Here is a 27,465-nt window from a genome sequence, read left to right on the forward strand (position 1 = left end):
TCGGGGACAATTTTATTTTTCTTGTCTTTCTAGGTCCTCATTAAATTCTACCTCTATTAAAGCAAGGACTTTCTGCATGCTTGTTGTTTCCCTACACTTTTTATTAATATGTTGTTGTCATGCTAGTGGGAATATGTTTGTCTTGTCTATTTTTGTTTGGATCCAATAGTAAACATGCGCAGAACCACTCGAACGCCTCTAGACGATATTTGTTTTCCATTTTCTGCAATATGCTCAAATAACGTTCTGACTAGTCTAGTGTAACTTGCTGTTTTATCTGTTGCTGCGTTTAAGTTACTAGCAATTGTTGAATAGCACAGCAGAAAATATATATGTTTTTATCGGTGCCTGCACAGAAAAATGCACAACAGACAAAATATATCCGTTTTCACGTGCGTCCTCAATCTAATAAAACATATTATATTATGTTGTACACACAATTAGCTTGGCTCCAGCACTAATTTATGCCACGACTCGTATTCTAGCCAAAAAAATGCAGTAAATGCAAATGATGCAGACATAGTACTCTAAAGTGTATGTTTCAGTAGCTGAAAATGAGTATGTAAATTCTTTGATGTTTTAAATTTGCATTTGGATTGAGTATTTGCTAAATAGGATGTAAAGGGCTTGATTTATACTGATTATTCAGTGGTAATGTATGTGAAAGAACTATTTAAATATTTTTAGAAAATTCCAAAATTGGGAAAATAAATGGTAAGTATATATTTTATTTGGGGTAGCTTTGGGGTCACCTTTGGTGAGGTACTTTTGCATTCTAATTCACGCTTTCAAATACTTTATCATACATTTTAATTTCTATGCGCTCTTGGTAAACTGCTGAAAGCACATTAGACATTAAATACGAACACATTTTCTTTTCTTTAAATAATGTAAGATGAGACCTGAAACGCTACGTTTCATTGCTGTTATACATTTTACAGCTCTTCGCCTTTTGCAAATCTAAAAAACTTTTTCACAACATTTCTCATGTTTGACTTCCCTACTGCAAATTGTTACCTTAACTATAACGTTTTTAAGTAACATCTGCCAGTGATCGTTTTGGTGAGCAGTCCTGTATTTCATCAAAAGATCAGCAATGTGTTTTTTTCTATGAACAGGTCTGGTTAGAGTAAATTTGAAGTTTAATTTTCACGGCGATAGTTTATTTAGGACATGCTATTGGCATAATCGCATATAAATATTATTGCTCAAATTTGGTATATTGCATTTGATATCTATGTTTTGCAAATTTACCACCCACCGCCCGTTAAAAATGCTTTTGCTATATATGTTGTAATGTTATTTACAAACATGTTTTGTACTCCTTTATTCTAAGTGTTCTTGTTCCCTTACAATGCAGTAATATTTCATAATACTGATAATTATAAAATATTTTGCAATATAATAAAAAAAAATGTGCTAGCCTTTTTTTTATTAAGGAACTTTAACAGTGTAGATTCTCAGAATGATTTACAGGCCACAGTTCTCAATAAAACATGCTCTGTACACAATCTCCAGAAGATTCACGATTCTGAAGGTCCCAAACATGTTGTTTATTTTTCTGGCAATACAATGGAAACTTGAAAATGATAACACTGTAGTGAAAGGACAGTCGGCACAGGTAGAGCAAGAGACGCTTCCACTTACCCGGAATTAATTTTTCAAAAAGTCTAATTTCTTGTTTGTTAAATCTGTAGATTATCCACTCCACTTATTGCTGCAACCAACCAACCTAGTTTAATGCTGTTTTGGAGTTGTTTTACATTAGAGCAGCACATTTTAACTGTAACCATTTCTAAGAAGAGCCTCCAACTGTGGTTTCTTTTTGATAATTTGCTACCTCAATTCTTTTCTTTTCTAATGCAGATCTTTACCATTCTCTGGTCTAACCACTCTTCCACTTATTTCCAAACGCTATTTGTAAACCTCATCAGTAAGAGAAAAGGACTTAGTTCGGTATTTGTCATAATTAAATGTTTTATTCATCATGTAAAAATACTCACTATAAATCCTAGACTCAGGTTGAGAAAGTTAATTTGTTTTCATCTGTTATACAACTCAGTTACTCTTTGCTTACAGGAATACCTTAGCATATTTAAACGTTCGCCCCCAAAAAAGTAATACAAAAAAATCTTTTGTAAACATATTTTACATAATTTATATTTTACATATTTATATTGATGATTCCCTTAATCGTGTTCTTTCCTCCACTACCTCCTTGATTCTTCAAGTTGCCCATGAGCACAGCAAATCAACCTCCAACTACTTACATCAGACTATTGTGTATGTACCTAGCTGCCTATCTTTTCTGTATATACCCCACATCTCCTCAGTCATGAAAGGTTTGTCAAACCAGGTCTCAGTAAATCTTTTTAAAAAAATAAAAAAGTGAAACTTTTTCTGATAGCATGGACTTGCTTCTCTTACCCTTTTTGGGTGTAGTGGTCCTGTAAATCGGGTTGTTTCCAAAGACCAGCTTCCTGCTATAAAAACAATATCTTCCCTCCGCCCCCTTGAAGCACACGTAAATTAGTGATTCCTTAGATTCCTCTACAAAAAAATAAAACCATCTGTGGCAGACACTTGTTCTGACTGGACTAATAAGAGTCAAACATAAAGCGTAGTCCTCTGACTTTTTAAAAAGCAACCTTATGTGAGTAATGTCCATTGTTATTTATTCACCTTCTAGCCCAGTAGCTAATGTATACATATGAAAAGATAGTAGTCATCCATAGTGGGGTTCATTATTAACTGCTGTGTCCACATACGCACAATATAGCAATAGTTTCCCACCTTTACAGATGAAGTTGCTGGGACCCTTTTCCGTACCAGATTTTACTTCGTGTCAGTATTCTCTTAAAGCTACTGTGATTGGGGTAATTATTTGGCAGTGCATCCAGCCATGCAGGTTTGAATATCATGTCCTTGCAAAATATTCATCATTCCGAATACCTCTTAGAATAAGCTGCATCTTTTATGTGTTAGCACATTTTCATAAAGTAGCTTTAAATGATCTGTTTGGAATGATTTTTCTTTTGTTGGCTGTGTATTTGACCTCCCCAGTTTTTTGTTATATCTATACCATTTTCCTGGTTATTTGGGCTTCTTTGGGAGACCTAGGAGCTATATGTTCGAGGCATATGAGCTGTAGATCATATGCTCTAGCATCCTTTAGCATAGATCACCATCTGGTGTTGGGCCTGGATGTTTGCACTTAGTTTTTATTCGAAAAAGTTTTTGTAATCACGAAATAGGTGACTCCTCCTTTTGGTAATAGTGCGCATGGGCATCGACTCCATCCCCAGATTGTTTTTTTCCGCCATTGGGTTCGGATGTGTATTGCTGTGCTCTGATTCGGTACCGTTGTCGAACTCCTTTGATACGCAATCCTCTACCCTTGACAGTATTGTCTTTCGGTCGCGGTTTCCCATTTGATAGGCATTGTGTAAATTGCGAAAACCTTCAATCGGGAACTTCGAGGCGGGCCGTCGGGCCTACCTGTGCCTACCCGTGCCGACCACGCCAGCAGTCGATGGCCAATCAAGCTATGTCCCGGGCGTCGTGCTAAGTTTCCACGCACAGACTTGCACGAGGTCCACCTCTGCTTATCCCCAGGACACAACGAGAAGGACTGTGAAGCGTGTCTATCATTCCAGTCGAAGAAGACCATTCGTGATCATCCGGCTCTACGCCACGAGGTGCAACGCGGCAGCGGCGCCGTCCCAGACATCTTTGGCAAAGATTTAGTACTCCAACGTCCAGCTGCAAAGGCAGAGGAAGAAGAACTGGTCCCCATGTCCAAAGCCGACTCCGACATGGTGGAAGACCTGAATGTCCCTCTGGGTCAACGTACAGTGAGTACAGATCCCCATGTGCCCACGCAACCATAGTCTAAGGCTCCGGTATAACCTTCGCCCTCGACTCAAGTCGACACTGAGAAAAAGTTTCAGATGCCCCACCCTCCAGCCCGGCTATAAAACATAAAGACAAGCCTTCCGTCTCTGGCTCGAGACACCCCCATTCCGGTGCCGAACCAACACTTTCGGCATCGAAACATAAAACAAAACATGTGCCAGTCCCTACACCATCGCCACCAAAGACATCTTCGACACCAAAGGCCTCGGATCCGACACCCTCCGCCCCGAAAAGTACAGAGCCCAAACATGCCACTCTGAAAGCTTTAAACCCTAAACAGGGTAAAACTAAGCACTCTGATTCAAAACGGTCAGGGCACAAAGAGTTTCAGCCCAAATCTTCTACACTGAAATCCACTCCTTAAGAGAAATATACTCCTTCCAAGGAACCTCCATCTTAAGACACAGTTTTGGATCCAAAACAAAGAGACTTAGTATTGACCCTGAAACTGGACACCTTCTGGCCACTCTTCCTAAAAAACGGAAGCTGGATCTCTTAGAGGATTCTCCTATACCTATGAAGAAAAAGGACATGGGCACTACTAACCCTTCTCCCCCTTACATACCTCCCTCTCCTCCTCTTAATCCCAATTTACTGAATACACCATCAAATTCACCACCACCTCCACTTGCACCTGACCCACAGGATGAAGATGATGGGGATGAGGATGAAGAACAGGATATGCCACAAGACATACCACAGGACACTGATCCCCGGGAAGATTATCATAAGGATCCAGATCAAAATAACAACCCTGACCTGTATCCCTCCAGACCCTCCCTACCTGATGACAACATTGGCTTTGCGCAGCTCATCAAAAGGGCTGCTCAATATCACAGGATGAACCTATCTACATACAGACCCTGTCGGAGAGGATTTCCTACTGGAGACATTTACACATTCACAAAAGTCTACTAAAACTTTGCCAATGCTCAAGGGCTTGTTGAAACACAGACGAGGTATTCAAAGACCCAGTTAGAGCCAGAATACTCCCACCTAGAATGGATAAAACACACAAGCCCGCTCCTACAGACCCTGCATATATAAAAGGTCTGTTGCCCTTAGACTCTCGTGTTGTATCTAACACCAGCAAGAGAGCTAACTCTCAAACTACAGGCGACCCCCCGCTATAAGGAGTTGAAACTCATTGATGTCTCAGGCAAATGAGTGGCTTTGCAGGCTGCTAACTATTGTCGTATTGTTAATGCTCGGCCCTGTTAGCATGCTACGATAGGACTCACTATGATAAGTTGGAAAAACACATGCAGCACTTGCCTGATGAGTTTAAGACTAATGCTAACAACCTCATTCAGGAAGGTAAGCCAACACTTCTATAAAATATGCACTAGATGCAGAAGACACAGCATCTCGTGCCATCAACACCAGCATACTGCTGAGCAGGCACGTTTGGCTTTGAATCTCTGGATTCAAGCAGGAGGTCCAATCCTCCATACTTAATCAGCCCTTTGATAAGGAACATCTTTTCGGCCAACGGTCGATACTTTACTAGAAAAAATAAAGAGACACCAAAACTTCTAAGTCCATGGGGGCCTTACAATTGCCTTCTAACAGGGGTCCTTTCGCCGCTCCTTTGACAGGGGTGGCTCAAAAACAGTGTCATCCAAGAATCCCTCCTCCTCTTATAAGCATAACTAACAATCTACCCACTCCAGAGGTTATTTTCGAGGAGACTGCAGAGGGAATAATACTAAGGGAAGAGGCAGAGGTAACTACCCTGCACTTTCCCAGCCAATAAACAGTGACTTCCCTCCGCTAGCCCCGATCATTCCACACCTGTCGGGGGACGTCTCTCACAGTTCCTACCTGTCTGGAATTCAATCACATCAGACAAGTGGGTAATACAAATTATACAGTATGGTTATTGCCTGGAATTTACCTGCACTTCCCCAGCTATCCTTCCAAGAGAATGTGCAATTTCTTCAGAACATCTCACCCTCTTAAAACAAGAGGTTCTCTCTCTGTTAGAAAAATATTGTGTTAGAACAAGTCCCATTATTTCAGCAAGGGACAGGAGTGTACTCCCTCTACATTTTGATTCCAGAAAAGGACGGCTCTCTCAGGCTCATACTGGACCTCAGACAGCTAAACTTCTATATTCAATCAGACCACTTCCACATAGTCACCCTACAACAGGTGCTCCCATTTCTTCAGCAAGGCGACTTTCTTTCCACTCTGGATTTAAAGGACGCCTATTTCCATATTCCCATTCACCAGGGGCACAGGAAATATCTCTGGTTCATGGTGGACGGACAACATTACTAATTCAGAGTTTTCCGTTCGGGGTAACTACAGCACCCAGAGTCTTCACCAAGTGTCTGGCAGTAGTAGCAGCTCATTTAAGAAGACAACACATTCACGTCTTCCCTTACTTGGACGACTGGCTAATAAAAGCCAAGTCACAATATAGCTGCATAACCCACACTCACAAAACAGTTCAGCTGCTTCACGACTTGGGATTCACTGTGAACCTCACCAAGTCTCATCTCCAACCCTCCAACACGTAAATGTACCTAGGAGCCACAATAGACACTTGCAAAGCTCTAGCATACCCCAAACCAGTCGGGATACGCAACATACAAACCCTGATATCACAATTTCAGCCTCAACATTCATTACCAGCCCGAGTGTTCATGCAATTGAGCGGAATGATCGCTTCTTGCATTCTAATTGTTCCTTACGCAAGACTTCAAATGCGTCCCCTACAGGAATGCTTAGCACTTCAGTGGAACCAGGCTCAATGTCAGTTAACTGATCTGGTGTTGGTAGACTGCTGCACCCATCGCTCTCTGTAGTGGTGGAATACACAAAACCTTTCCAAAGGGCGGCTATTCGTCGACCTGGTTGCACACATAGTGCTAACGGCAGACGCATTGCTCACAGGTTGGGGAGCTCATCTTCAAAAACCTACCATTCAGAGCATGTGGACACTACAACAAAAACAACTCCACATAAACCATCTATAGCTTAGCAATTTTTCTGGCATTGAAAGCTCTTCAATTACATCTAGTAGGCAAAGCTGTTCTAGTCCGTACAGACAATATGACAGTAATGTACTACATACAAAAACGGGGGGGACACACACTCTGCAGCTTTCACACCTAGCTCAAAGCATATGGAAATGGGCCATACCTCAAAAGATATATCTCCTTGCAGAGCATCTTTTTTTTTTTACAGATTAACCAAAATAAAGTGGTTCTTAGGACTAATCCAACATTTTTATCCAAAGTTTTTTCTGCTTTTCATCTCAAACAGTCTGTTGAGTTACCAGTGTTTTTTCCTCAACCAGACTCAGTAGCAGAATGTGCCCCTCACACATTTAATGTGAAAAGAGCGATATTTTATTTCATTGAAAGAACCAAATCTTTTGGAACACTATTCAACTTTGTTGCTTTTTCCTCACCACATAAAGGCAATCCCATTTCAAAAGCAGGTATTGTATGATGGATAGTTTAGTGCATCCAAATATGCTACCCTAAAGCTAAACACGCCTTAATAATTCCCCCTAGAGCGCACTCTACACGCAAACTAGGGGCTTCTATGGCATTCTTAGGGAACATACCCTTAGATGACATCTGCAAGGCTGCAACATGGTCTACATATATATGAGAAAAACAAGGACCCCCTGGGTACCGATAAGGATTCCTAGGGCAGGGTAAATACCTATGTGTGTACAAAACCTAGGACATCTGTATATTTTAGACGACCAAATTCGTTTAAACTAGCAAGTGTGAAAAATAAACAAAGACTAAAATTGTATACAGTATATAAATTTAATATGTATTAATTAAAAATCATATAGACAGGCAAACTATATGATAAGGCTAAAAAAACAGTTCATTAAAACCAAAACACACATATCATATTCCACTACAAATTCTCAAAATCATACATATAGTGACAAAAGCAATACATTCATGAATATAGATGACAAGAAAAACATATAATCATAAAGTAACTCGACGCGCGTTTCGGCAGAAAAACCGCCTTCTTCAGGAGTTTCTGTTGATAATCTGGAGAGGCAATTTATAAAAACAGAAAAAATATATTTGTCATACAAGACTACGTACTTTTCACATATTCACATATTTATGTTAACAAATTTAAAAAGGTTTTTTATCAGCTACCTTTGTACAAAATGAGTGCATATCATACATTGTGACCTTGTGTCGACTCACACTTACTAGATTAAACCTTATACAATTTTGGTCGTCTTATGTCAGTTGATTGACAAAAATTCATAGAAATACATTGTACAGTACTTATCTTAACTAACAAGCTATTCCTAAACCATATACATTTAACACTGCAGGAGACTTCATGAATATACATAGTTGGAGCTACTTAATCGCTGCTACTGTCTGACTGATGATAGGACCCTAAAGCGTGTACCGGGAACAGGGAAAGGATTTGAACACCTGATGCCAAGAATAACATAAGATGAGGTATTTGGTCAAAAAATGCTTCCTGTGGATATATTTTGTTAACTTTAAGGCGACCTCCCTGATGATTTCATTATCTAGGAAAGATTTCAGTATCATGGTATAATTGCGATAGTGCCAGATTTAAGACATAACTTGCTCATAGTATTCTCCTATTAGACACATATAATCACCTTGTATTCTACACATAGCGTCTTATTTTTACACTTAGGGGTCAGTTGCTGAAGTATTACCTTATATTCTACAGATAGCGTCCTATTTTTCCTTTGATGTTTGGTCCTTGGACCACTGGTGGATAGTTCCGGAATATGGATGATGATCAGTGGGTCCTTTTATATGGTCCTATAGCTCTGGTGATGTAAACAGAACAGACACTGTGGTATATGATGCACATTCAACTATTTTACTCGTTTAGATTATATCACTAGAAGTAACTATCTACACATAAAGGGATATTAACCATATGAAGGGAAATTACCTTCTAGAATCTAGACTATGAGCTTCATATTTTGGTCCGGATATTGTTGTTGTCAGGTAGGACACTTTATTCTAAATGGCTGAAACAAACCCAAAAATAGGGGACCATAGTTGGTAGTACAAAACAAAATTAGCTAGCATGAGAAAGATATTTTAGTGGTCATTGATCCTAACTATATGTTTAGGCGAGCATATACCTACCTCTCGTTATTATAAGGATGTTCTCAAAAAGGGGGTTCTTAAATGGAGTTTTTTTACTATCCTTGACGGAGCTTGTTATTTTCAAAAGTCGCGGAACTCAGAAGCCTGCAACGATAGAGGAAAGCTTCCTGTAGTGATGGCACATTGGGGATTAGTAATTAGTGTAGCATGGTAAATGCCACTGACGGTAACTCTCTATTGAGGAAGGTTTAAAGTAACCGTTAGTTGGTGGCGTCCGCCATCATAAACAGGTCAATAGAACATACCTTTAGTATTAAGACACCATTTGACGACGGGATTCTTGATTGAAGCGGTAAATTCAATTTTCATAAAACGGCGAAAAGTGATAAAACTAAAGAAGGATATAAATATACATGGTATCAGCCTAATGGCCGCTTTTTTCTTTTCTCACTATTATTGTTAAGTGAAGGGGGGAACCGTGGACGGGAGGAAGGGGAGGTTTTAGGAGACGGGAGGACAGGGAAAGAGGGTTGGAGAAATTTGATGGGCAGAAATAAACTCCCGTCTGAGCTTGGTGGTTCGTACCTTAGTTAGACGATAGAATAAACGGACAGCAAGATGGTGCTGCTCCAGAAGGACGTGGATCGTAAAGTCGGGTCCTTCAGCCGGGAAAGTTACGCTACTTCTGGTGGGCTTATATTTAAAGTCCTGAAATTGGCGCGAAGTGTGTAAGAGGGTGATAACCAAAGAAGAGGGACTGGGAACATATCGCCTTTCGATGAATTAACCCATTTCAACATGGCGTTCCAAACAAGGCATGTCACAATGAATAAATTCAAGGATGCTCAATTCCCGCATTTCTAACGATTATACGCTAACAATAAGAGCTGAAGTACTACATAATTGAATGATGCATATAAGTACTCCATAATGGGGGAAATGATGAATCATTTAGATTATAAGGATGCCTATCCAGAAAGAAACCATTCCAAGATGGCGCTCCATTTAGCCATCCTTAAAAGTCACAGTGACCGGATTTTTACTAGAGGGCCGAGATATCGTAAACGGTACACTCGGCAATAGACGGACATGTCGACCGAGATATTATGATTTAAATTGTGGCAATTATGACGTGACAATCAGTCGTGTTTATTTTCCAGACGGGTGGATAATGATAAAAATAGCTATATTAAATATTGTTTTATTAGATATTGTTTTAATCTAGATATACAGATGACATTACCTTGTTACATAACTGTTATGAGTTTATCAGCTATTATAAGTCAATAATGCATGGGATATAATCAAGGGATAATTAATTAAATATAATTAAATATAATCCAAAGATAATCATATCTTCAAATAAATACAAAAATTGAATTGTAAAGATACATGGGAGAACGCTATTATCTGACTTAGCAATCAGTAATATTCCTAAAAGTGCTTAGGGTTCTTAGTATTCTCCCACCTCACTGTCTACCTCTTATGTACTTAAATAGTTTTTACTATTGACCCACTCTGTAGTGATGATTACCCCGTGTATCTTTACAATTCCATTTTTGTATTTATTTGAAGATATGATTCTTCATACTTCTTCATATGGTTATTGGTTTTTTATGTCTTTTTTTGATGGCAGGTTTTGATATGTCAATCTATTATATTTGGATTATATTTAATTAATTATCCCTTGATTATATCCCATGCATTATTGACTTATAATAGCTGATAAACTCATAACAGTTATGTAACAAGGTAATGTCATCTGTATATCTAGATTAAAACAATATCTAATAAAACAATATTTAATATAGCTATTTTTATCATTATCCACCCGTCTGGAAAATAAACACGACTGATTGTCACGTCATAATTGCCACAATTTAAATCATAATATCTCGGTCGACATGTCCGTCTATTGCCGAGTGTACCGTTTACGATATCTCGGCCCTCTAGTAAAAATCCGGTCACTGTGACTTTTAAGGATGGCTAAATGGAGCGCCATCTTGGAATGGTTTCTTTCTGGATAGGCATCCTTATAATCTAAATGATTCATCATTTCCCCCATTATGGAGTACTTATATGCATCATTCAATTATGTAGTACTTCAGCTCTTATTGTTAGCGTATAATCGTTAGAAATGCGGGAATTGAGCATCCTTGAATTTATTCATTGTGACATGCCTTGTTTGGAACGCCATGTTGAAATGGGTTAATTCATCGAAAGGCGATATGTTCCCAGTCCCTCTTCTTTGGTTATCACCCTCTTACACACTTCGCGCCAATTTCAGGACTTTAAATATAAGCCCACCAGAAGTAGCGTAACTTTCCCGGCTGAAGGACCCGACTTTACGATCCACGTCCTTCTGGAGCAGCACCATCTTGCTGTCCGTTTATTCTATCGTCTAACTAAGGTACGAACCACCAAGCTCAGACGGGAGTTTATTTCTGCCCATCAAATTTCTCCAACCCTCTTTCCCTGTCCTCCCGTCTCCTAAAACCTCCCCTTCCTCCCGTCCACGGTTCCCCCCTTCACTTAACAATAATAGTGAGAAAAGAAAAAAGCGGCCATTAGGCTGATACCATGTATATTTATATCCTTCTTTAGTTTTATCACTTTTCGCCGTTTTATGAAAATTGAATTTACCGCTTCAATCAAGAATCCCGTCGTCAAATGGTGTCTTAATACTAAAGGTATGTTCTATTGACCTGTTTATGATGGCGGACGCCACCAACTAACGGTTACTTTAAACCTTCCTCAATAGAGAGTTACCGTCAGTGGCATTTACCATGCTACACTAATTACTAATCCCCAATGTGCCATAACTACAGGAAGCTTTCCTCTATCGTTGCAGGCTTCTGAGTTCCGCGACTTTTGAAAATAACAAGCTCCGTCAAGGATAGTAAAAAAACTCCATTTAAGAACCCCCTTTTTGAGAACATCCTTATAATAACGAGAGGTAGGTATATGCTCGCCTAAACATATAGTTAGGATCAATGACCACTAAAATATCTTTCTCATGCTAGCTAATTTTGTTTTGTACTACCAACTATGGTCCCCTATTTTTGGGTTTGTTTCAGCCATTTAGAATAAAGTGTCCTACCTGACAACAACAATATCCGGACCAAAATATGAAGCTCATAGTCTAGATTCTAGAAGGTAATTTCCCTTCATATGGTTAATATCCCTTTATGTGTAGATAGTTACTTCTAGTGATATAATCTAAACGAGTAAAATAGTTGAATGTGCATCATATACCACAGTGTCTGTTCTGTTTACATCACCAGAGCTATAGGACCATATAAAAGGACCCACTGATCATCATCCATATTCCGGAACTATCCACCAGTGGTCCAAGGACCAAACATCAAAGGAAAAATAGGACGCTATCTGTAGAATATAAGGTAATACTTCAGCAACTGACCCCTAAGTGTAAAAATAAGACGCTATGTGTAGAATACAAGGTGATTATATGTGTCTAATAGGAGAATACTATGAGCAAGTTATGTCTTAAATCTGGCACTATCGCAATTATACCATGATACTGAAATCTTTCCTAGATAATTAAATCATCAGGGAGGTCGCCTTAAAGTTAACAAAATATATCCAGAGGAAGCATTTTTTGACCAAATACCTCATCTTATGTTATTCTTGGCATCAGGTGTTCAAATCCTTTCCCTGTTCCCGGTACACGCTTTAGGGTCCTATCATCAGTCAGACAGTAGCAGCGATTAAGTAGCTCCAACTATGTATATTCATGAAGTCTCCTGCAGTGTTAAATGTATATGGTTTAGGAATAGCTTGTTAGTTAAGATAAGTACTGTACAATGTATTTCTATGAATTTTTGTCAATCAACTGACATAAGACGACCAAAATTGTATAAGGTTTAATCTAGTAAGTGTGAGTCGACACAAGGTCACAATGTATGATATGCACTCATTTTGTACAAAGGTAGCTGATAAAAAACCTTTTTAAATTTGTTAACATAAATATGTGAATATGTGAAAAGTACGTAGTCTTGTATGACAAATATATTTTTTCTGTTTTTATAAATTGCCTCTCCAGATTATCAACAGAAACTCCTGAAGAAGGCGGTTTTTCTGCCGAAACGCGCGTCGAGTTACTTTATGATTATATGTTTTTCTTGTCATCTATATTCATGAATGTATTGCTTTTGTCACTATATGTATGATTTTGAGAATTTGTAGTGGAATATGATGTGTGTTTTGGTTTTAATGAACTGTTTTTTTAGCCTTATCATATAGTTTGCCTGTCTATATTATTTTTAATTAATACATATTAAATTTATATACTGTATACAATTTTAGTCTTTGTTTATTTTTCACACTTGCTAGTTTAAACGAATTTGGTCGTCTAAAATATACAGATGTCCTAGGTTTTGTACACACATATGCAACATGGTCTACATCACACACATTCACAAAGCACTATTGTGTAGATGTTAGCAAAATCACAAGCTAGTGTGGGCCAAGCAGTTTTAAGAACACTATTTCAGACTACTGCAACAGATACAGGTTAGCCACAGCTTGGGAGATAACTGCTGTATAGTCTATTGCTAAAGCATATGATCTACAGCTCATATGCCTCGAACGGAAAATGCTACTTACCCAGTTTGCATCTGTTCTTGGCATATAGAGCTGTAGAGTCATATGCACCCACCTGCCTCCCTGGGTACCTTTATCTGTTGCAGTATTATCTTACTTAGATAAACTATACATGGACATCTCTTTCTACTCTTATTAACTCCATCATCACCCTTACGGCAAAATAATCTGGGGATGGAGTCGATGCCCATTCGCTCTAACACCGATAGGAGGAGTCACCTACCTAGTGACTACAAAGACGTCTTCGAAGAAAAACAAAGTGCAAACATCCGGGCCCAACACCAGATTGCGATCTATGCTAAGCATATGACTCTGCATCTGTTCTATATGCCTAGAACAGATGCATACTGGGTAAGTAGCATTTTCCTTCTTTTTCTTCCATTTAGTTTCCACCTTCTGAAGCACTCCCAGAAGATGTTTAGTTAGAGGTATAAAACCAGATGCAGCTTGTTCCTCCTGTAGTGAAAGATAATCACACATTTAACATTTCCAATTATTCAATCTTTTCTAATTTGGGCTGTCCTTTATTTCTTATTCCTTTTCCTCAGTTTACCACTTTTTATTAAGGCAGTGCTAATATAATTATCAGGCTATTTGTACTTTTTTAAGTGACATCATATAACAGATATATGAACTTTTAAAGATTAGTCACTTTTTAGTGCTAAGAAACCAACCATGCCACTTTTGATCATTTCGTTGTCTCTGACAGGGACACATTCACATTTAGCAATTGTTCTGGAGGATCTCATCAGTCTTGTGCAGCCCCCTCCAGCAGGCTGGATCCTGTTAGAACTCCTTCCTGAAGTTCTTCTAGCGGGTCCCAACGTGTCCCACACACAATCCAAGGGTCTGAAATCTCCAAGAGGATCCTTGAAAGTGTGAGACTTAGATTCCCACAATCCACTTGGACAAAATCCTTACAAATCCACTGGTAGTACTATAGGCTGGGGATTCTGTGTGATGGTGGTCTAGATTAGCTCTGTTAACCTGTAGCTTCCAGAGAGGCCACTCTTTAGTCCTTTTGAAGCGGGACAGGGCTGTAGTTTCAGATGGTGCAAAAGGCACAATCTTCAGAGTGCAGGCCTGGTGAATGCACATGAAACTCTTCAGCGTGGGCCCTTCTGATTCTCTTAGGTTTCAAAAGGAGATCAGAGATACTTATTCTGTGTTTTTACTGGGGTCAGGTAGCAGGGCACTCCTGTCTAATGTGGTGCTGGGCAGCACCCCAGAGAATGATCACTCCCTCCAAACTGTGGCAAAATGCTAACCCAGAAACCACTAGTCTTCCAAAATTCAATACGTCAGATTTTTCAGCAGAGGGAAAGAGCTGGCTAAACACACCCCATGGATGGCTAAACTTCATAGACTCTCCACCTTGCATCTTCTCATTCCTTTCTTAAGCCTGGCATCTGCTATGGATCAAATAGTAGAGTTGTAAATGAAACTGATGTCTTTAGCTTTTCTCCCCCTTCCCTTGAAGAGCATTATTTCCTACCCACCCCCCCTGACATTCCTGCGCCCAGCAACCTCTCCTCCCAGAAAGGCTTCCTAACCCCAGGGGTCATTTATCACCTCTTCAACGCAGCCAGCCTAATCCACTTATCTCTCACCAATCACCAATCAAGGCAGAGCAATAGAGTGCTGAATTTTGTCTTGCAGTCAAGAACGTCTTATAATTTCTTGTCTGAACATTTTATGGTTTAAATCTTTTGTTGAATGTTCAACAGACAACAAGACCATCCGCTCCATGAAAGCGGTGTAACATAAAATGCGATAAACCGCAGTAATAAAAAATAAGTGCAAAACAGGCGGAGCAGGTTAAAATTAAACACATAACAATTAAAGAAACCCATAATATTCCCACCCTGCCTCCCCCCGGTCCCTCGTCCACCGGAAAGCAAATAGGGAAGAGTTAGCTGGAATCTCTATGATGGTATGCAACCTCATGCGTCCGATTACCGTGGCCCAGAAAGGCGTAAGAGCTGTAGATACCCGGGATATAAAGCGTTGTCATAATTCTCTGAAGTCTGATCCTTTACCCGCAAGGGTAAGTTTCAATTTCTCCATACCCAGGACATGCCATAAGCTGTGTAGCCACCCTGTTAAAATGGGGCTTGGGGAGAACGCCAATGTATCAGTATGTTCTGGAGAATGGAGCCTATGGCAATCAAGCAACCCCTTCTAGATTTGAGTGGGTAAGTAAGAGGATTAGGCAATCCCAATAAAATATAGGCAGGAAATCTTGAGATTTGAGTCTCTAAGTCATTCTATTTCATCAAGAATCTGTCTCCAGTATGATTGAACATTCCCACAAAAGGTGTCAGAGTCCCCACCACACCACACACCCTCCAGCAATCAGAGCTTTGTCCTGAGTAGTATTAATGTAGCATTTCAGGTGTATAATCCCAATAATTAACAAGTTTTGTCAACGTCTCAGTGAGGCCCGAGTGGTAGGCTGAATGTCTAGCCCTGTAATAGATACCCTCCCGATCCTTATGGGTCAAGGACCTACCCAATTCCGGTTCCCAGCGTTCTCGACAAGCATTATAAGTGTATTTGTCCTGCATTAACATCATCTTATAAAGGTCAGAAATGAGTCTTTTGTCAGATGTACGAGTTACCAGCCATTTCGTTTCGTTTACTTTTCTATCCTGTGGTGTGTTTCCTTTTGTTTCCACTGAAATTTGAAAACGCTTTTACTTCCAATTTATTCAGGTCTCAAAGTTGTCCATCAGAGTTAAACACAGTATATTAGGTCTTCATCTCAAAACACACTATCTCTTTTTTATGATACTGTTGTGGTTCTACCAGCAATATGATTTGGTGACTAAGATTAATAATTTACACTTGCATGCCATGTTGCATCTTAGACTTGATGGATCAAATGTCTGCTATCTTCAAGATCATAACTGTAAACCCAACAGATAGAACAAGATTAGATAATGAAGGTCCACACAATGTCCTTTACAGAGTAAGAAATGCAGCTTTTACTAAACAATAGTAATTAGCTTAGGGTTGGAGCATTATAGGAAACTCTCATTTTGAGTTTTAGTTAAAAATATGCATCAGATATGTGTTCATATATTAAACCATGGTTTCTAATTTAAATTTGTTTGACATTTCGCAGATAACTAGAGAAGACGTGACCTCTGGTCAAACTACAAGCTTTAAAGTTAATCTGGAGCCTGAAACGTTCAAACCAAATCTTAGTGATCCAAGTCATTTACTGCAGCCTGACCAAATTGAAAAGGTGGGATTTATTTGACGAATGCTTTCAATAGATCGCCCAATTTTACATCATTGAGTGCCTATACCATTTCTTAAGTTGGAGTGGGCTCATAGTTAATGCTCTAAATGTAAACTAGGTGATCAGTATGGGTCTGTTTTTGGTTTATTGCCACTGTATCCACTACTCTGTTGTGTATTTAAGTATTCTGCTACATTGCTCATGCTCTTATTCATTATATGCATTTGATCAGTGCGGGGGGGTTACTCAGAGAACTGTGAATTGATTGGTACAATCATTTGGTTTTAAAGTGGTTTCATATGCTGATGACACTCTGCTTATTGTTTTACATATCAGAACATTTCCCTGACTCAGCACTGTTTTAAATTGTGACTTATTTCTATATTCATCTTGATGAAGGAGAAATGTTTACAACTCTGTGCACATAACACCGAAAAACTTATATTTGGCAAATCTCAATCCATCTGGTCACAAGCCTGGTGGTCACCTGAATTTGGCCTCAGCAAGAAATCGGGGAGGGAAATTTGATCAAGACCTCTCTTTCATCTGTCAAATTACAGCAGACTCTTCCTACTTTACTTTCTTTCCCTCTGAAAAGGTTTGAACACTACCCATCTCTATGTGCAAGGATATATTTCATGTTATCTGATAGAAACTTCTAGCTGCATATTCCTTATCTTTGATTTCACAGGCGTCAGATTAGATCCTAAAACTTTTGCGTGAGCATTACCCCTGCGCGCCGTCGGATGGTTCCGTTCTGTTCCACGTGGTGTTATCCGCATTGCTGGTGCCGGATGAGGCATTGTGGTCACCTGTATAGACGCCACCCATGCGAGCGGACGTCAGTTACTTTTCAAGTTTCTCATGTCAGAAACACAGAGCTATGGAGTGAACTGACTAGTGTGTGTCCAAACCAGGGCCATGCAAAGTGACCAACCCTAACACTGTAAAACGGCGCACAGGGATATGGCTTACGTAAAAGTTTCCAGATTCATTCTGATGCCTGGGAAATTCAAAGGTAAGCAATCTGCAGTTAGATATTGTCTCTGCCAGATAATGCGTTAGCGAAGGTAAGTAACTTGTTAATCTTTACGGCCAGACTGGACTACTCTTAAGTCTCTCAACCAGTGTATTCACAAATTTTTGTTCAGAATACTCAAGGCAGTGCAAAATGCATCTCCCTACATTTTTAATATTCCTCACCACCAGCCCATTCCCTCTGATCTAAGGGAGAGCGAGCTTCAGTAACTCTAAATTCATAAAATAATCCAATTTAAAAACACTATTGATCACCTATAAGACCACACTGAAATTGGATGAGAGTAGGTTTGTACAGGGAGCACCATGTCATATGCAGCCATACGTGTAATTATGAGTGATATTTCAATGAGTACAAGGGACACTTTCTCGTGAGCAGAACCAAGCAATGAAGATGAGCAAAACATATAAATATTTGAAATAACACCCTCTTGAGCAACATGAAACTCCAAGAAGATCTTAAAACTGCTGCAAAGCACCAGAAATTGAAAGGCAAATACCTAGTGCCAAAGTAACCTGATTGTACTGTTAAACGACGTGTAACCATGTTATTAAACATGTTCGAAAAGCCCCAACAACATAAACAGCTGTCAGTTACACATACATCAAGGCGGTCTATCGGATCCATCCACTGATGTTGGCTTTAGAATAGTGTAACAACTTATCTAACACCTGCAGCTGTCTGATATGATCACTCGCTGCCATTGGCATCACTGTCTTATTGCTGGTACTTGGGCCACAGTCTTTCCGCAACTGAGTCTCGAGACTAGGATTGTGGCGCATGCAGGCAGCAGCTGTAGACTGTAAGGGCTGGCTGCGGCAAGCAGGTTGAGCTCAGGCGAGGCTACGAACCACCAAAGGCAGCAGCATTTTGGCTTTGCGGCCTCCACAGGGATCATCGGTCTGTCCGGACTTCTATGAGTTCCCGGGCGGGTTGTCCTGTTAGACTGTCCTGGCGGCTGCTCGCCAGTGCAATCCGGGTCTCTGAGTTATTTGTCTACCTCGATCGGCTACAATAATTTGGCAGGGGGTAAAAGTAATAACAGACATTTAGTACAATGTTGTATGTACCCTTTTCAGTTCATTTTGTGGGTTGTTTGATTCACCAGTGAGGTAGACCAGCTTAAACACCAACCCCAGGCATTCAGATTTCAAACTGAGTTGTCTGAGGTCTACTTATCTGAGGCTTTATATACAGACTAATATAACCATTTCAACTCAAAATCTGCTACACTTTATACCTGATGATGGTAAAATATCTGAGGTTTTCCTTTTGTACTGAGGTTACTGTCCCTTAAGACTTTAACTTTAGAGAGGTTGTCTCTGAGTCAGCCATTGTGTGTTTGTATGTGTGTATAAACCTGAGAAAATGTCACAATCCTGAAGTCGCTAGCAAAGTTTTTTTGTTCAAGAACTCAAATTCTTGGAGCCAGACAAACATATTTTACTCTCTGTACCCTGTGATGTGTGTAAGGTCTTCTCTTGAGAAATCTTGTTAGCCAAAACTGGTTGATTTTGATTTCATTCATTAATGAGTGTTTTGCTCTCTTCTGGAGAAGAAACTGTCATGAATGCATCTTCTTGCTTCTTTACAATCCTTTGTCTCTAGATAAGTCATCTTAATTGGAAATTGAAGTGTAACATACCATGAAAGATGAATGGAGTGTTTCAATGTGACCCGTGCCCTTAAACCCAGCACCTCTCAATTCATCCCATTAATGATACCTTGTCGGCCTTTCCTCAGTCAGCATCTTGAAAAGGAGCCAAAACCAAGTGGAGAAGTGTGGCTCACTGGTTAGAGCAGGCATACCTCGATGCAGAGCTCTGGCCAGGGACCAGGGTTCGATTCCTGCCCCGGCGGGTCTCGGGCTCATTAATTCCCCTGACCGGATATTCTCGCCTCAGTGCCTATTCTGATCATGGGACCAACGCTGCAACTCTGGGCAATAGCTTGCTTAGTCTCCACAACGCGAGGGATGCCTGGTCTGCACCATGGGGGTGCCCAGGAGTGGACACTTCACAGGGAAAGCCAGGAAGGGTTCCCTTGCGGTATTCGTACAAGCGCCGGGAAACCCACTGCGGGTAGCTGTGCGCTATACAAGTACAAAAACATTTACATTTACATTTACAACCAACTACTGCATCTGTTTGCCTCTGGTTGTCAAACACTCAAACTCCTTTAATTTCATCCACCCACTGTAGGCAACCGTTGTGACCAAGGGTAATTCTTGTTGATAACATTTTCTCTACTGAAGATAATGTCTTTGACCAACCAGTCATCTAAATTCCCTTGTCAACAGTATTGCGACTGATAAACTGGGTAAGACCCCGAGCTCCTTCAGCCACTTATCCTCATGATTCTCCCATCACAATACACACTGTTTCACCAGATACTCATTGAATGAGGAAATGCATTCTGACTTGGAGAAAGAAACTGCAAGGGAATTAGAAATGTTTTTATTTGATGTCTTGGCTATAAGTCATATAAAGCAGCTTCAGCCATTATGATAAACAATTGTACATGCCTTCGTGCATGAATGTGTTTTTTGTTCCACAAACTTTATTGCATTTTATTATAAAAATCTACTTGTGTTACAGAAACATGTCATTCACTGTATTGTGACAGATATCATATAATACATTCACGTCAATCTACATTTTGAGTACAGTCAACTGCATTTTGATCTGTGCCAAGCATTAACATATGTTGACCATGGGCTTTAGATTAAATGCCAAATCCCACCCACACGAATTCCCAACTAGAAACCTTGCAAGTCCCTACAAAACCGTCAGCATGTTGCAGGGGAGGGGAGGTGCCTATGCTGGTTTGGTGCTCTTTGTGTATAAATCCTGGGGATGTTCTTTATTACGGAGCCTACTTTTGTACAGTTATCGGAGGATATGTATTATATATTAGTGCACATTCACTACCTGGGAGCCCACTTCCTAATCGGAGTCTCGGGTCTGTACCTTGAATCTCTCCTATAACCTGTCCCACTCCATCAAAATTTGAGTTTTGTGGAGCCCCTACTCTCCTCTCGCCTAAGAGCTACACTTTTGGCGAGGCCCCATGAATTTAGATCTTCCCTCCAATCTAAGAAACTTTAGGTTATCCAGTATTGGGGTATCTTTCATAGATTCACATGCCTGAATCATTCCCCGTCGCCGAGGTGGGAGTCCCACCGTAATAATACATACAAACGCAGTGCCTTAGTAAGAAACTGTAGTAGGCTGACAAGACAATAGGCCCAAAAGGTCCAAAGCTTAGTAGCCTATCTACCTCATTGTATAAAAGAACCGAAAAATAGCTCCAACCATTCGGATACCAGCACCCTCTAGAACCTTCCCAGCAGAGGCAATCTCCACAGATTTTCACCGCACGTCTTGTGGAAGGGAGTCTCCGAGTGCCTACTCAGTTTCTTTTTTTTCTCTTCAGGATGTCTGAAAAGAAAGCTCTCTTCAAAGCTTGCAGGACCTGTGATTAAAAGAGGGTCCATGTAGATGATCAGCATAAAGACTGCATCTACTGTCTACATCCTAACCATGTTGTTAAGGATTGTAGGATTTGTCGTACCTTCCCTGCCAAAACCATCAGGGACAGGGAGGCAAGGGTTCTTTTATGACCCAAGTCATCTTCTACAGATAAGGAGGGCAGAGCCTCTACTTCCAGCAAAAGAGCCAGATCCAGGGACAGCTCTTCTCCTGAGAGGAGGAAATATCAAATATCCTCTCATAGAGCTTCAGAACACACAAGGCGGTCGCCTTATCCTCCTTCTGGATCAACTTTATCTCCGCCTTCAGAGTCTTCCAAATCTTCAGCTACAAAAACAGTGAGTAAAGCCTAGATCAAGACTCTTTCTCTGGTGTCTTCTCACACAGTTTCTGTGACCTCTTCTACTTCAAGTACTTCATCTACGGTCTCTACAAGAGCTATAACCTCTCCTATTGTGTCTTCAAAAATTTCTACTACAAAGAATTCTTCTGGGACTAAAGAATCCTCTTCTGTCACTCCTTCATCTACAAAGTCATCGACGACGAAGAGCCCATCGACGTCGAAGATATCGTCAACGAAGAGCCCGTCGACTGCAGTCCCATCAACGAAGAGCCTGTTTAGGACAAGCCCGTCGACGGTAGCCCCGTCGACGACAAGACTGTCGACGGCAGCCCTGTCGACGACAAGACTGTCGACGGCAGCCCTGTCGACGAAGAGTCCCGTCGACGAAGGGTCCATCGACGGCAGTACCGTCGACGACGAGCCTGTCGACGAAGATTCCATCGAGGACGACATTGTCAACGGCTCAGTTGTCTATTACACCTTTGGTCAAGACGCCCCTGTTGACGAAGAGTCCCTTAATGACCAGAAGTCCACCTCAAAGAACTCGGTCAGCGATTCCACAAGTATCTCAAGCGTCGCCTGTTACGTTCACCCAATTTCAACTAAAAACGTACCATAAGCAAGACTATACTAATATATTTCCGTTGCTACTATCACATATCTTGGAGACATATGTAGAGGAAGAGGAATCTGATGAGGATGGTTGGGAGGAAGAAGGCCCTTTTGGGATTGCACGCCAATGTCAAGAAGAGGAAGACTACCTGGAGCATTTTTTATCAAGAAGGCTTGTCTACGCCCGATCATAGACAGTCACATAAGGTTCCACTTTCGGAAGAAACAAGTCATCATCCTCCTTATCTGATCCAAGATTTGCAGGCCATGTTGGCTGATTATCGGCAGAGGTTTCCACCTACACTGACTACTCCAATGTTACCTACCATGCCGGCGGTTACACCTACGCAACCAATAGAGGATCCTATTTCACCGAGACACCCTGTAGAAGCTATACTGCAAGAGGGTCAGGATACTTCGTCATCAGATGAGGACGAAAGAGAGGAAGGTGAATTGCCTAATGATAATGTACCTGGGGATCCTTGGGATGAATATATAATCCCCATGCCTTCGCCTCCTATGCCGCAACCCTCTGATTTACCACCTGAGGATATTGGCGGCTTTCATAACATTATGCAACGGGCTGCAGCACGGTTCGAACTTCCAGTTACTAACGAACAATCTGATTCTTTTATAACCTTCTTTGAAGTCGTGAAGAAAACAATCACCAGAGCAATACCAATCATAGATTTTATTTGGAAGGAAGGTCTTAAAATAATGAAGACACCTGCCTCTATACTTACGGTCCTTCCTCGAATTGAAAAGAAATATCGAGCACTGCCAGACTCCATCTTGCCTTGTGGGACACCCGCGTCCGGACTCTGTAATTTCGCAGGCTGCACAGCAGAGGGCAAAGAATCCATCCACCCCAATATCAACTCCACCAGATAAAGAGGGTAGACGATTGGATTTGATAGGCAAAAAAAATTTCACCAATTCTACATCATCCATCAAGGCAGCAAACACTCTGGCAATCTTAGCACGTTATGACCGCCAGATGTGGTCAGAGTTATCCGAGTTCTTAGACCTTATACCTGAACATCGCCAGCAGGAAGCACGGAGATTAGTGCTCGAAGGGGAATGGGCGGCATCGGAAATTATTGACTGTTCCTTAGACATTTCTAATACTAATTTTCGACAGCTAGCAGGGGCTACTGTTCTCAGACGCCAGGGATGGCTCAAAGTAACCTCTTTTGGACCTGAGGTACAGACTAAAATACTGGACATGGCTTACGATGGCGACTCACTATTTGGTAAGCATGTAGATGATGCCTTGCTGACCATCAAGACAGATCCGGTCACTGCTAAATAGCTGGGTACCCTGCAGTATAAAAGAGGATCTTTCAGGGGATCAAGAGGTCGTGGTTTTTCCTCCAGAGGAAATTACCACAATCAAAAAACAGACAATACCAATCTCAATATAAGCAGCCTTATTACCCGTCCTCTTACAGGCAATCCTCTTCAAGCAATTTCTCTCGTCAGGGCGGACGACCACGGTCAAACAATCAAGGCAGTGACTCAAATAAAAGACAATGAGCTTTGGCGGATGCCAGTCAAACCTTCTCCCCTCTCCTGTGGGCGCAAAGATCTCCGCCTTTTTCTAACCATGGCAGCACATCACATCAGATCAGTGGGTCCTCAACCTTGTTCAAGGAGGTCACACTCTAGAGTTCTTAAAGAAGCCACCTACGACCCCGCCCAAGGGTCCCCCCTTCCCCTCGTCTTCACTTACTGTTCAGAGAAGCTTTAAATATGTTCTGCAAGAATGTGATAGAAAAAGTTCCAGTCTCGCAAAAAGAGAAGGATTCTACTCGTTTCTTTCTCATAAGGAAAAAAATCAGGGGAGTAGCGCCCGATTCTTGACTTGCGCGATCTCAACAAGTTTCTGAAGAAGCAGAGTTTTCGAATGGTGACGCTGGATGATGTGTTGAGCTGTTTCAACGAAGGGGACTTTATGGCTTCTCTGGACTTGGAAGACGCTTACTTCCATATCCCTATACAATCCAAACATCGCAAATACCTAAGATTCACAGGTGCTCCCATTCGAACTGAAATCAGCACCAAGAATATTCACAAAATGCCTAGCTCCAATCTCTGCCACTCTGAGGTCTCTGGGTATTCAAGTCTTCCCATACCTCGACGACTGGCTGCTCAAAGGAGCATCAAAGCAGGCTACGAGACAGGCTGTCAAAAGTTGCTTTCATCTATTCTCAAATCTGGGACTCACTCTCAATGCAAACAAGTCACAGTTGCAACCCCTCCATGTTCTAACTTTTCTAGGAGCAACACTAGACACCAAACAGTGCAAGGCGTTCTTGTTAGAAGATCGTCAGAACAAGTTTCAAAGCCTGGCAAGGTTAATTTCAAGAAGAAAGTCAATTTCTGTCCGAACATTCGCTGTTGTTCTGGGGATGTGCTCTTCAGCGATCAGCTTAGTCCTGCTTGCAAGGCTCAGGTTGAGACCTCTGCAGGAAGAGCTGCACCAGCAATGGCAACAGGCCAGAGGGTCATTTGACGATTCCACCTCGCGAATGATACATGCTCTTCACTGGTGGTCAAAAAGAAGCAATCTATCTCCGGGTCTCACATTCCTGACCACTTCCCCAGAGTTTGTCCGGACCACGGATGCATCCATGGCAGGTTGGGGAGGACATCCCCAAGACCTTCAAATTCAAGGACGATGGTCTCAATAAGATCAACAGAAGCACATCAACAGTCTCGAACTACGAGCCATCTTTCTTTCTCTGCAGGCATTTCTTCCGAGAATCGCGAACTCCTCAGTGCTGGTGCGTACGGACAATACCACCAGCATGTCTTACATCAACAAGCAGGGAGGAACGAGGTGTCTCTCCCTATCGCAGGAAGCTCAGGAATTGTGGGAGTGGGTTATAAAACATGGCATAACCCTCAGAGCAGAGGATGTCAAGGGAATTCAGAATTCTCTGTCCGACAACCTCAGCAGATCTCTCACAGGATGTCACGAGTGGGAGTTGGAACAAGAACAGGTGAAGAGGATCTTCCGGATGTGGCGCACGCCAACCCTAGATCTGTTTGCAACACAACAGAACAGCAAATGCCTTTATTACGCCAGCAGATTTCCTCAACGGGGATCAAGGGGAATGCCCTTTCCATGCAATGGTCAGGGATTTATGCGTACGCTTTCCCCCGATACCATTAATACCGAGGGTTCTGCAAAAAATGAGGAGGGAACATTGCAGTCTCATCCTAATTGCTCCTGGCTGGCCGAGGCAGTATTGGTTCCAAGAGTTATTCCTGTTGTCACAACAGCGTCCTGTTCATCTAAAACCAACACTCACAATGCTGATGAGAGAGAGAGGTCAGATTCTACTCCTGGATCCACAATCGCTTCACTTGCAGGCCTGGCTCCTGACTTCTTAGAATTTAAGGATCTCAAAATTTCTCAGGATTGTAGAGATATTCTATCTAAAGCCCGTGCTCAAAGTACTATCAAGACATATCGCTTTAAATGGAAGCGTTTTTGCCATTGGTGTGAAACAAATAATGTTCATCCACTCCAGGCTCCGCCAGAGGATATCCTTCCGTACTTACTATCCCTAGGTAAAGCAGGTCTAGTATTCTCATCTATCAAATTCCATCTCGCTGCGACTTCTAGATTCAGAAAGAGTCCTAACAGACCATCACTCTGTTCTTCGCCACTTATCAAACAATTTTTAAAAGGGCTTTTTCGAGCTTTTCCTCCAATTCGACCTCCACCTCCAGAATGGGATCTCAATACAGTTTTATCTCAATTAATGGTGAGGCCATTTGAGCCAATTCACAAGGCAGAGCTCAAGTTCTTAACCTGGAAGGTGGCACTTTTATTAGCTCTCACTTCAGCCCGGGGGGTTAGTGAAATCCAGGCTTTCACAATTTCGGAACCTTTTATACATTTCAATAAAGATTACGTCACGTTACGAACAAATCAAAAATTAATTCCTAAAGTACCGTCTCAATTCCATCTAAACCAACCTGTAAAACTGAAAACCTTCTTCCCGGATCTAGTTACACCGGCGGAAAAGGCTTTGCACTCTCTTGACGTAAAACGTTGCTTCAAGTTTTACCTTCAAAAGACTAAGGATATTAGACTATCGAATCAGTTGTTGGTTGCTTATGGTCAAGCCACATTAGGACAAGCTGTGACAAAAGCAACGGTAGCCAGATGGCTGTCTTCTGTCATACAATTTTGCCATGATAAAGCCAACAAACCTTTGCACATTCCACCAGAACTATGTCGGCTTCTACAACCTTATTTGCTCGGGTCACATTGGAGGATATTTGTCTTGCTGCGACATGGAAGAATGTCCACACGTTCACGAAGCACTACTGCTTACAGTCTGCGTCGCAGGACGATGCAGCAGTGGGACAAGCTGTTCTTCAACATCTCCTTCATTAAGGTTAGACTTTTAAATGTCTCTCATATTGCATTTATGATGTAGAAGTACGATCATGTTCACTGTAATGTTTCTGGTTGTCAAATATTGTTTTTTAATATGCAGTATGTTAAGTGGCTATAACTATCTCATTTCAGAAGGTTTCTGCATTTGCATGTATTTACATATTCTAGTGCTCTATAACCTTCCGGATGTGTGGGGGATATGTATATTTACGCCTTGTCTCCCACCTTCCACAAATGTCATTATTAGGATTACTGCTTGATATTCTGGTTCAGGCATGTGAATCTATGAAAGATACCCCAATACTGGATAAAGAAAATAAGTTACTTACCTGTAATTACAGTAATCCAGTATTGGTATCTTTCATAGATTCACATGCACCCACCCTCCTCCCCGGCAGGACAGTTCTCTGATGGGGAAACATACTTCTCACTTGTGCTAAGAAAATCTGAGGAGAACTGCCTCTGCTGGGAAGGTTCTAGAGCAGAGGTCTTCAAACTTTTTGATGCTTAGACCCCCCTGTTAAACATTTTTAGGCGTAAGGACCCCCTCCTGACAAAAATTTATGGAATCTGGTACTCTTCATCCTCGACAACCATAAACGTCCCCAATTCCCATGGCAAAGCAATTAAACGTTTGCGCACCGAATACCTGCAACTACAGTCACTCCCTGTCCCTATT

The 27,465-nt window shown here is 41.2% G+C and overlaps 1 protein-coding gene across 5 annotated transcripts in view; it reads left to right on the forward strand.

The window, feature by feature from the left end:
- Positions 1-27,465, forward strand: part of OXR1 (oxidation resistance 1) — a 1,826,889-nt gene that overhangs the window by 1,660,701 nt on the left and 138,723 nt on the right. For all 5 annotated transcript variants that reach the window (XM_086966107.1, XM_086966110.1, XM_086966106.1 and 2 more), the window contains one exon: positions 16,765-16,887. In XM_086966107.1, the coding sequence (XP_086822233.1) occupies positions 16,765-16,887 (123 nt within the window). The remainder of the gene's footprint in view (positions 1-16,764; positions 16,888-27,465) is intronic.

The sequence above is a fragment of the Lissotriton vulgaris genome, chromosome 4_1 (assembly GCF_964263255.1).
Source record: "Lissotriton vulgaris chromosome 4_1, aLisVul1.2, whole genome shotgun sequence".
Lineage (NCBI taxonomy): Eukaryota > Metazoa > Chordata > Amphibia > Caudata > Salamandridae > Lissotriton > Lissotriton vulgaris.